We start from the raw sequence: 12,464 nt of genomic DNA, 5'->3' as shown, positions 1-12,464 counted from the left end.
AACCACTAGTTTGTTTTCAGTATCTGAGTCTGTTTCTTTTTTGTTATATTCACAATCCTGTTGTATTGTTTAGATTCTATATAAATGATATCATACAGTATTTGTCTTTCCCTGACTTACTTCACTTGGTATAATACCCTCTTTTTTATGGTGTAGTAATATTCCATCGTGTGTGTGTGTATACACAGACACACACACATCTTCATCCATTCATCTGTTGATAGACACTTTGTTTCCTTATCTTGGCAATTGTAAATAATTTTGCTATGAACATTGGGGTGCACGTCTCTTTGAATGAGTGTTTTGGCTGGAAGCTTTTAAATATACAGATTTCTAGGCTGACTCAGAAAGATGAGGGCACAGAGCATGAGGCAGAGATCTGAATTTTAAATTCCCTAGATGGTTTATGGATTAGTATGTGTGAACTGCCCATTTAAAGGCTTTTCTTGCCTTCTAAATTAATTACCACAAAACAACACAATATAAAACACTTTACCCACTGACAAAAATTTTATGTAGAGAAATTAAGTTTAACACAAAGCCATAAAAAAGAATTAAGGTCTTACCCTTGAGGCTCTTGGACGGTCTTGTTCTCTAGTTTTTGTTCACATTCTTTTATCATGGAAGTTAAAATAACCTGACTTAAAAATTGACTTTAGTGAAATATAGGTAGCACAGTAAAATTAAAGCTTTTAATTCAGTATTTAATATTGTCATAAGCTAATGTGTTAATTAAAAGAGGAAACTTTTGGCAGTTACTTTGTTAAAGGCTTGCCTCTCGTTTGTTCTATTCTACAGATAGCCTTCATCTTCAATGCAAAAGTCCTGAACAAAATACTAACAAGTTGAATCTACCTTCATATATTAAAAGGAATTATGCATCATAACTAAGTGGGATTTTTTACAGGAGTTCAAAGGTTGTTTTAGCATATAAAAACCCACTAATATCAAATATTGTGAGAGAATAAAAAACCATAACTATGTAATCATATCAACTGACTCAGAAAAATATATTTAACAATATCCAACCACTCCTCATGATAAAAATACTCAACCAACCAGCAGTAAAAACAAATTCCCTCAGGTTGGTAAAGGGCAACTATAAAATGTACAAAGCACAATATGGAAAAAGCTAAAAAGAGGGAACAAAAGCAATTCCCAATCATAATTTTAACATGTCTTTCATAGCTGATAGAACAAGTAGATCACAAAAAGATAATACAAATGTAAGAGAACTGTCTTATAAAATTAACTCTCTCTACCTCATGAAACAAAAATCCATGGATCAATAAAGAAATAATGGAAATGAGAATCTAATTTGAACTAAATGATAACAAAGCTACAATGGAGCAAAAGGGATGTGGCTAAAGCAACACTGAGAGCCTTAAATTTATGTATCAGAAAAGAAGAAAAGTTAAAGAGTGAAAAAATCCAAGCTTCCTCCTTAAGAAGTTAGAAAAACAGGAAAAAAAAAAAAAATCAAACCTAAACAAAGCAGAAGGAAAGAAAGATGAACATAGTAGTCAAACTAAAAAACAGAGAAAAATCAACAGTCAAAAGTTCAATATTTGAAAGTTAATAAAATTCATAACTCCTAATAAAATGGTTTTAAAAAGAAAGCAAAAAACAAATTAATATCAGAAGTAAAAAGGTACAGCAATATAGAGCCTACAATAAGGAAAAAAAGGGAAAAAAATACAGTAAAAGTATTAGAAAATAATTATTTACTATAATAATGGTGACTTTCCTGCATTTGAAACTTATTTAAAAAATCCAGAGACATTTTATTAGTAGAATTAATAATAAAGTTTCTCAGGTGAGCCAGACATAAATTCAACATATAAGTTATATACATTTCTATACACTGGTAACAAAGGGTTAAAAAACATATAATCCTAAAAAAAGTTAGCATTATAATATTATAAATATAAGGTGACAGTTTTTTTCAAACGAAATTATAAAACTTTATTGAAAGACATTCAGTTCAGTTCAGTTCAGTCAGTCGCTCAGTCGTGTCTGACTCTTTGCAACCCCATGAATTGCAGCACGCCAGGCCTCCCTGTCCATCACCAACTCCCAGAATTTACTCAAACCCATGTCCATCGAGTCGGTGATGCCATCCAGCCATCTCATCCTCTGTCGTCCCCTTCTCCTCCCGCCCCCAATCCCTCCCAGCATCACGGTCATTTCCAATGAGTCAACTCTTCCCATCAGGTGGCCAAAGTATTGGAGTTTCAGTTTCAGCATCAGTCCTTCCAATGAACACCCAGGACTGATCTCCTTTAGGATGGACTGGTTGGATCTCCTTGCAGTCCAAGGGACTCTCAAGAGTCTTTTCCAACACCATAGTTCAAAAGCATCAATTTTTCAGCGCTCAGCCCTCTTCACAGTCCAACTCTCACATCCATACATGACCACTGGAAAAACCATAGTCTTGACTAGATGGACCTTTGTTGGCAAAGTAATGTCTCTGCTTTTTCATATACTATCTAGTGGTCATAACTTTCCTTCCAAGGAGTGTCTTTTAATTTCATGGCTGAAATCACCATCTGCAGTGGTTTTGGAGCCCCCCAAAATAAAGTCTGACACTGTTTCCACTGTCTCCCCATCTATTTCCCATGAAGTGATGGGATCAGATGCCATGATCTTAGTCTTTTGAAAGTTGAGCTTTAACCCAACTTTTTCACTCTCCTCTTCCACTTTCATCAAGAGACTTTTTAGTTCCTCTTCACTTTCTGCCATAAGTGTGGTGTCATCTGCATATCTGAGGTGATTGATATTTCTTGCAGCAATCTTGATTCCAGCTTGTGCTTCTTCCAGCCCAGTGTTTCTCATGATGTACTCTGCATAGAAGTTAATAAACAGGGTGACAATATATAGCCTTGACGTGCTCCGTTTCCTATTTGGAACCAGTCTGTTGTTCCATGTCCAGTTCTAACTGTTACTTCCTGACCTTCATACAGGTTTGACATTAAAGGAGATCTAAATAAATGTAAGATACAGTATGTTCTGGATGCATGTGTGCATGCTCAGTTGCTAAGTTGTGTCTGCGTATTTTTGACCCCATGGACTGTCCATGGGATTTTCTCGACAATACTAGAGCGGGTTTCTATTTCCTCCTCCAGGGTATCTTCCTGACCCAGGGACAGAACCTGTGTCTCTTGCACCTTTTGCATTGGCAGGTGGATTTTTTTTTTTTTTTTACCACTGAGCCTTCTGGGAAGCCCCATGTTCTAGATAGAAGACTCAAAATTATGAAGTTGATGTCTCTTCCAATTAATTTATAGAATCAATTAAACTTCATCAGAATCTGAACAAGATCATTCTTGGAACCTTGTTTAATGCTAAAATTTACATAAAAATGATAAGGGTCATGAAGAGTTCTAAAAAAAGGACAGGATGCTGAACCTGCCCTGTTAGATTTCAGAACTTTTTAACAAGCAACTAGGATAAAGATAGTTCACTACAATGATACAGTTCATATCAATGTTATAATAAACAAGAAGGAGATCAGCAGAAAAGAATGCTCCCTAGTAGCAGACACAGGCATGCCAAGGAAACATCAGATATGATCTAAGTGGCACTGCCAGTCACTATAGACATAATGAACTGTTCCATAAACAATAATGGGACAGTTGGTCATCTGTATAGAAAAAAACATAATTTACGCACTACCTCACATCATACATAAAAACTAATTTTAGATGGATTATGAATTTTATTGTAAAAATACAATTTTAAACATTTTAAGAAGAAAGTATAGGAGATCATGTCTTAGAAAGATTTAATCAATCTATTAAAATTAAAAATCAGTGTTCAAATAGGCCAAAAATATTAAAAAATTGGGAAAAGATATTCATAAAATACAAAATGAACAGAATACTGGTATTCCAATTATATAACAAACATCAAAGAAATAATAGGAAAAAATATAATCCAAAGTGAGAAAAATGGGCAAAAAACCTAAAAAGGCTTTGATGTTAGTAAGCACATAAAGAATTCCAAGTTTGAAAACAATCAAGGAAATGCAATGAAAACCATCATGAGATACCACTTTCTATCTGCCGAATCTAAAGAAGTCCAAAAACACTGAGCACTGACAAAGATACGGAGGAAAAGGTTACATACTCCAGTGTGTCTGTTCAGTACAGCGCTTCGATCACCAGTGAGCTCAGAGACAGAAGCTTTGCTGGCCGAGTGTGACGGTGGATACGCTGTACACTGTGTGAGAGCTGAGTGAACAAGGACTACTGGGAAGAAAAAGAGGTGTGGTGAAGGGATAATGGGAAGATTTTGGTTTTGTTTTGTTTAGGATGGGAGAGTCAAACATGGTAATAGGCTAAAGAAAAGCTGATAGAAAGACAGACTGATGACACAGAATAGGAAACAAATGATAAAACAGGGACGGAACCAGTGTCTTCCATCCTGAGGACACAGGAAGATAAACAGAATGAGAAGCGTTATGAGGAAATGGAGACAGAAAAATAGAAATTTTGCTTCTAAGAAAGCTGATGGTCTAAGATAATACTAAGATGTACAGCATTTTACAGATAAAAAGCATTTCACATACATTTCTTGCTAAATTCTAGACAGTATGTTATGCCTACTTTAGAGAACTGAACAGAGAGATGCAAAAGGAGCTGCTTAAGATCTCATCACTAGTTAATAAATCCGTAAAATGACACTGAACTAGATTTGAAAAAGTTAAGCACAGCATATCATAATCAGGCCTCACATAAGAGGAATGAAAGTCTGTATAGGAGATAATGAACTTCCCAGGTGGTGCTAGTGGTAAAGAAACTGCCTGCCAATTCAGGAGACATGGAGACACGGTTGGATCCCGGGGTTGGGAAGATCCCCTGGAGGTGGGCACGGCAACCCCCTCCAGTGTTCTTGCCTGGAAAATCCCATGGACAGGGGAGCCTGGAGGGCTACAGTCCATGGGGTTGCAAAGAGTCGGACACGACTGAAGCAACTTAGCACGCATGCATGTACGCATAGGAGATATTAAAACACGTGAACACGGCACTGATAAACACAATGGCTTAATCATGACAGTAGCTTACTTAGTGCTCTGGAGAAAGATGTTCCATGTCGATTCGTAAACATCTGAGACCAGGTAAAAAGTGATTAACCATTAAATCTTCTGAAATGACTTGAGAGAAGGTAGTTAAGGACATTTACAAAAACCAAACTGGTATGTCCAACAGAACAACAGGAGCAGATTTCTTAAATGATGACTATGGTATACTGATCACTTAGAGCCAACAGGCTTCGCTCAAGCACCATCTTTATCTGTTGAGTGAGTTATTTGTCAAGAGTCAACTGTGTTTATTGTCACAAATCCCTTCATGTCAGAAGCATTCATTATTGTAACAGCACATAGTTTAATAATATGGTATATAGACATATGAAATAATAAGGGTGAAAATGAAATAATGAAATTTAACTGGGTGTTTAAATGAGGATAAAAAGAAAATTAATATTTCCATAATAACTAAGTTGAAAGTCCAGTTGCTTAAAAATTGCTGTTTAAAATATTATGCATATTAAATGACAAAGAAAAATACAAAAATCTAGAAAAATTCACTATCCACTATCAGAAATGTTTCTGGATTCTCTTTAAATAAACTTAAGCTGAAATTCATAGACAATTATATTACAAATGTGATTATTCTAAGAAGGCTGATGTTTAAAACTCTAATCAGCAGACTCACAAAAGAAATGCCTTAACTCTACATCAAAAGACTGGTAAAGTAAGTTACATTTATGTGTTTTAAGTTAAAAGAAGTTACCTTAGGTACATATCATTTTCTTGATTTCTTCTGGTCCTGATTGAATTGGGCGAGAGAGGTTTTGCTGTAATAAGTTTAGTACTACCTATATTTCTTAGTCATATGAGTTTTAGTTGATCATATGACATTGAAAGGAGTCAGGAAAGCAGATGCATTTCTCAAGAAAACAATTCACCCTGTTCATTCACATTACTTAAAGACACTTTCTCACCTATCATAGTTGTGAGCCATTTAAAAATAGTTCTTATTTAATATTATACCATATTAATATTAAAGTGAGAAGTGCCAGTAAATGACTTCCCCTATAAAGATGAGGTGATTTTTCTGAACTAAATTATAATAAACTTTATTAAGTAAAAAAATCCATATAACTACTGCCTTGAAAATAGTTATTTTCAAGAGAGAGAGGAATAAAGCCTCCTTTCTATCTACTCACTGTTTGGTCCTCTTCCCCATGAAATCCCACAGTCTTTCTTAGGAGTTGGAAACTTATAGATCATTTAGTCCTATCTGATGTTAGAAACCACCTCTACCTCATCCGTGAATGACGGTCATAAGGCCTCTGACTGCTAACAGTGACAGGACGTTCAGTTTCATAGAAGAAGTCATTGTACTTTTAGTTAATTCAGAAAGATCTTCTCAGACCACAGGTCTCTCTGCTTGTCAGCGTTTGCTCTGCACCTTAGTTACACAAATAGGCCTAAGTTTTTTTCTACATAACAACCTTTAAAATAATTTTCGAATTATCTTTTCATCCCTAAACCATTTCTTTTCTAAGTCAAATATTTCTAGACTCCTTCAAACTTTATATTAAACATCATTTCTTGACGTAACACCTTGCCAAACCTATTAAAATATGATGTTGTGTTCTATCAGCTCAGAATGCAATGGAACAGCAGGACATAGACAATGTGATTTTCTTAGTGGCCATAACCACCCTATTGACACAAGTACAAGTTCTGACTCATGTAGAACTACTTGTAAAGGATCTGTTGTTAAGATGAGTCTTCCCCTTACTGTGCTGGTATAAAGACTTTTCACTGTATTTTCTCTTAGTAGTATTCTGCACATAACTAAATATACAGTAACACTCCTTCTATACAGACGCCTGTGCTTTTCAGAAACCACTGCCGTGTCCACCTGGAAAACTAGGTTTATAGAGCTAAAATTTTTGATCTTTCTTTTTTTGACTTTCTCATTTTCTCTGAGGCATATTCCTTTTGAAACTCTAAGAAAATATAAGATTACACGTAACTTTTCACTGCAGTTTGTAAACATTTACTTTTGCAAAGTTTAGGGAAAAGGTATAAACATATCCATGTTTTCTTTCTTTGACATGCCACACTCTGACATGCCATTATTACTTTCTCATAAGGGTCCTGTCACTTCTCCATTACTAAACAGTCCTTCCTTGCAAATTCACAATCATCACTTCCTCTTTTTGCTTCCTCTATCTTCTCTAAGTTGAAAATGCCAACAAGATAAAATAGGAATGATAGTAAGTTCTGCTTTTAGTGGAATTAAACTTATAGAAAATATATGGTTAGTTGAGGCAAAATTATCAAAATATGGTATCTCTGCCTATTTTATAATCTATACTATAAAAGAGTAGCTTATATCAGCCACATGACTAGGCAATTTGCAGTAGAGTCCCAAAATGAAATGCTCTCAACCATGCATCGAGCTTCAAGTGTTAACATTTTGAAAAGGACAAGCAGTTCCTTAACACATGGTTCTACATTTCTACTTTCCCTACCATCATTTTTTCTGTCCCAACTATAATTCTCTGATTATGCTGTGTGGCACATACTTTCACAGTTCTATTCAACTGTTTAGTGTTCACTCCTTTTTCAATCTCTTATTTCCCCTTTCCAGGGCTATTCTGCTTTTAATGGGAAAGCCTGAAAGCTGGAGTTCGCTCTCTCCATCATTATCTTTACTTTCTTCTTAGTTTTATTTCATTTTTATTTCTTAGTTTTATTTTACTAGGTCTAGGATAGTAAAGAGAACATTTAACAGGATAGCTAAAGTTATTGTTGTAGTCACAATTTTGCTTTTAACTATTAAAAAAGAGAAGTCACTAATGTCTTCAAGTTTTAGTTTAATCATTTATAGAAAGTAGTAAGTGACATGGGTTCCATGATCTCTGAGCTTTCCTCCAGTTCTGCTATCAATGCAAATGATTAACCTGGGTGGCCCCATATTTTTTTTTCAATGAGTGATATGTCTCCAAGAGATATTCATAGGATCATAAAGGTGGTTAAACATTCATTAAAAGTGAATGCCAGGACATAGACAAGGCTTCCTTTTGATTAACAGAGAAGCCTCAGCTGTAGCTCATTTGTGGCTTAAGTCATACAGCTGATTAACACAGATAAAATTTTAGTCAGTGTTTTCAAAACTATAGAACATATAAAAATAGTTATCAAGTTATCTTTTAAAATTAAGGGATGACTGGGGCAAGTCAAATCAAATTTTTAAACTTCTTCTCTACTTCTTAGTTAACTGAAGAAAAAATTATACTTTTCAATCTTTAACAACTGAGGTTCACTGCAAAACTGATCCTTCAATATAGATACACATAATAAAGCAAGGATACAACAACAGGCAAGTGCACTGTAGGCTTCATAGAGATGGGTAGCAATATCCAGTCTTTTAGAATCCACAATTTGTAAGTTGTTCACCAAGGCTAACTTATGTAGATGTGGTATAACAACTGAAAAGAGAAAAAGAAATTATTAATTTTAACCTAAAATGTGCTTTATCCATTTAAAAAATAATATTTTATTTTATAAAATTTTATTTTAATTTTGGATGATTTCAAAAGATCACCCACATCCTATACTTGCTTTTTCTTACTAGGGAAGAAAGCATGTTTTTTCAGAATAAAGAGTGATCTAGAATTTGGGAGAAATAGATTACAGCATGCCATTATAACCTAATTGTGAGGATTTACACAGGTCATCTGGCTTCATTGCAATTCAGTTTCCCAATCTGAAAAATGAAAACCAAATAAATAAATGTAAACAACCTACTTCTTGTGTTATTATTATAAAGTTTATATAAATCAGGTATTACTGTTGCTATTAAAAGATAAATACAGAATACTTATTCTCTTTCAATGTTAAATTATTTCACTACTTCATGAAAATATTACTGGCTTTAGTTTCTCAAGTTCATAGCAAAGACCAATGTCAAATAGTCCAGACAGCTGAGTTTTCAAGTCACTCAATGGGCTCAATATCTGATATCTCAGTGAACAGCATAAAATTTCAAAAATACAGATAACAAACTATTAAAAGCGATGGCCCAAGAAACAATAACCACTTAAGTAACGCTGAGCACCCCTACTGCCTAAGATCATATCTCTAAATACCATTTCCCACTAAAACCAGGGTTCCTTGGAGAAATGGCTCCAGGGTAAATGATTATCAAGTTGTTGATCACAGGGTCCCTTTCTCATCCCTGCTTGGCTGGGGGACTCAAAACATGGATCATAAGCACATATTCTGACCAACTGCAGTGACTTCTTTCATGTTTACATTGAATTTGCATATGTTAAAGCCACAATCTTCTTATCGAAAAACCTTCTTTCTCAATAGATCAGAACTATAATTATAATCTTTAGGCTTACCTTAGTAAATGTAAAAAAAAAAAAAACCCACAAAAACTTATGACAACAATGGCCATTTTTAGGGGACTTTTTGACTTGTCAAAATTGGTAACAACATACTTAAGAGGTGTTCTAAAAACATAGGTATAAGACAAAAACTTCAAATATTCATTGAATTCCTAATGAATTCACTGAAACTTTGATTCCTTAACTGGCATGCTGAGGCCTCAGCAAAATGGTGGCTCTGAGACAGTCTCTCAAAGATTCTTTATTTCATTTCTGCCCAAACTTACCTTCCTTGCACTTGTTTATCTATAAAAGCGTGGCCTCTCTATTCATTCTGCTCATTCTCTGTTATTTCTTATTCAAGCAATCCTTTCCTCAACGTTTTTCTCAGAAACTCAACAACCACACTACACAATATCCCCTTAAAACTGCTCAACTAGAAAACAAACCTAAACAAGTTTCTTTAAATTATAAACTACTGACAGTTAAAGGCGATCATTTAGGATCTTCCTAAATCTCAGACATTTATTACAGAATTCAACATTTCATTATATAAGTATTGTCCTGGGTTACCACATCTGTACCAATTAATTCACTCAACTGTTAACCCCTCAGATGGAGATAAATGGTTAAAAGATTTAATAACCCAAATGTGAGTATTTCTACAAATGAACTTCAGTGGGCAAGGAAAATAGGAAACACACAACATAAGGCCACTTCTGGAGCCTTTCACTTAAAGATTCAAAACTGCAAACAAAGTAAAGATAAATCAATAGGAAACTTTTTAAAAACAGATTTTAGTAAAGTTCCAAAATATATTCTGGGGTAGATCCATAGCAAAAATGAAGGCAATCATGTCCTCTCTTTTTATAAAAGGGCTGAGATCTAAAATAAGGAACTTAAAAAACAAAAAACAAAACTGATTTGAAATGTAAGACTGCTATGTTAGAAAATCTCTGAAGTATGACTGAACATTTTCAGAGAGCCTTATAAAGTTAAAAAAGTGTAAAACAAACAAAATTGTATCATAGTCTGAAAAATATTCCCTAGTGGCTCAGAGAGTAAAGAGTCTGCCCGCAATGTGGGACACCTGAGTTCAATCCCTGGGTCTGGAAGATCCTCTGGAGAAGGAAATGGCAACCCACTCCAGTATTCTTGCCTGGAAAATCCCATGGACAGAGGAGCTGGCAGGCTACAGCCCATAGGGTTGCAAAGAGTTGGACACGACTGAGAGACTTCACTCACTCACTGAAAAAACCAAATGGCCCCTGAGATAAAAATCAAAACCTAAAGGTCCTGTGACAACTAAGAGTTGGGAAAGAAAAAGGGCCACTGGATGAACTGATGTCTTCTATTCTCTAAGAAATAGAGGGGGAAAAGTGCAAAAATATCACCCCAAGAAACAGCAGTTACTACCCTGCAATTCTCTGATCTTTCTCTAATTCCTAACAGTAATTCTCTATAAATACAGATAGCTAGCAATATAGCATCCATGTCAATATGGGTTCTACTTTGTCTACCATTCATCTTATTAATATAGGACATTAAGTTCCTTGGGGTAAAGTTTTAAAGCAAAAGAGAAGCCAACTGAGTAGTAAATACAGAAGAAAAAAAAATTTTTTTTGTCTTAAAAAAAAAAAAAGGTCTAGTGCCAGAATGTGAAGGAAGACGGTATAAAACATACTTGTCAATCAATATACAGTTAACTTGTAGAAGGCTTCAGGGATAATGGTTTACTACACCTATTCCAACATTGGAAACGTCTATTCTCAATCCTTTCTCTAGCCAAACCTTGTTATTTTGGGATCACTTGTGAAAAGAAAGTTTCTTTTTTCTATGTAATGTGTCAGTCTTTCTCTTGAATGTACATAAAAAGGTTCGATTGTGTTCTCAACAATGTGGCACCCACCAAAGGTCCACTGACTATTTAGCTTATTCCTTGATTCAATAGCCAAGACCTGCTTCAGGGCAATTACACACTCAATAAAGTCAGGCAAAGCTCCTGCAAAGGGTCATCTGTATATCTGATGTTACTACGATGAGGAACTAACCCTCAGGTCAGTTCACTCCAGTCGCTCAGTTGTGTCCAACTCTTTGCGATCCCATGATTCGCAGCATGCCAGGCCTCCCTGTCCATCACAAACTCCTGGAGTTTACTTAAACTCATGCCCATGAAGTCGGTGATGCCATCCAGCCATCTCATCCTCTGTCGTCCCCTTCTCCTCCTGCCCCCAATCCCTCCCAGCATCAGGGTCTTTTCCAATGAGTCAACTCTTCGCATGAGGTGGCCAAAGAATTGGAGTTTCAGCCTCAGCATCAGTTCTTCCAATGAACACCCTTTAGGATGGACTGGTTGGATCTCCTTGCAGTCCAAGGGACTTTCAAGAGTCTTCTCCAACAGCATAGTTCAAAAGCATCAATTTTTTGGCCCTCAGCTTTCTTCACAGTCCAACTCTCACATCCATACATGACCACTGGAAAAACCATAGCCTTGACTAGACGGACCTTTATTGACAAAATAATATCTCTGCTTTTTAATATGCTATCTAGGTTGGTCATAACTTTCCTTCCAAGGAGTAAGCGTCTTTTAATTTCATGGCTGCAGTCACCATCTGCAGCAATTTTGCAGCCCCCAAAAATAAAGTCTGACTCTCTTTCCACTGTCTCCCCATCTATTTCCCATGAAGTGATGGGACGAGATGCCATGATCTTAGTTTTCTGAATGTTAAACTTTAAGCCAACTTTTTCTCTCTCCTCTTCCACTTTCATCAAGAGGATTTTTAGTTCCTCTTCACTTTTTGCCATAAGGGTGGTGTCATCTGCATATCTGAGGTTATTGATATTTCTCCCGGCAATCTTGATTCCAGCTTATGCTTCTTCCAGCTCAGCGTTTCTCATGATGTACTCTGCACAGAAGTTAAATAAGCAGGGTGACAAGATACAGCCTTGACATACTCCTTTTCCTATCTGGAACCAGTCTGTTATTTCATGTCCGTTATAACTATTGCTTCCTGACCTGCATACAGGTTTCTCAAGAGGCAGGTCAGGTG

The 12,464-nt window shown here is 35.6% G+C and overlaps 1 protein-coding gene across 1 annotated transcript in view; it reads right to left on the bottom strand.

The window, feature by feature from the left end:
* Positions 1 to 483: 483 nt before the first annotated feature.
* The window catches only part of RELCH (RAB11 binding and LisH domain, coiled-coil and HEAT repeat containing), a 137,759-nt gene continuing 125,778 nt past the window's right edge, over positions 484 to 12,464 (bottom strand). The window contains 3 exon segments of the mRNA XM_070469834.1: positions 484 to 637; positions 5,067 to 5,155; positions 8,395 to 8,511. Coding sequence (XP_070325935.1) covers positions 563 to 637; positions 5,067 to 5,155; positions 8,395 to 8,511 — 281 coding nt within the window. The 3' untranslated portion in view covers positions 484 to 562.

Source organism: Odocoileus virginianus, chromosome 7, assembly GCF_023699985.2.
Source record: "Odocoileus virginianus isolate 20LAN1187 ecotype Illinois chromosome 7, Ovbor_1.2, whole genome shotgun sequence".
NCBI classification, from domain to species: domain Eukaryota; kingdom Metazoa; phylum Chordata; class Mammalia; order Artiodactyla; family Cervidae; genus Odocoileus; species Odocoileus virginianus.
This window is presented reverse-complemented; position numbering and strand designations above follow the sequence as displayed.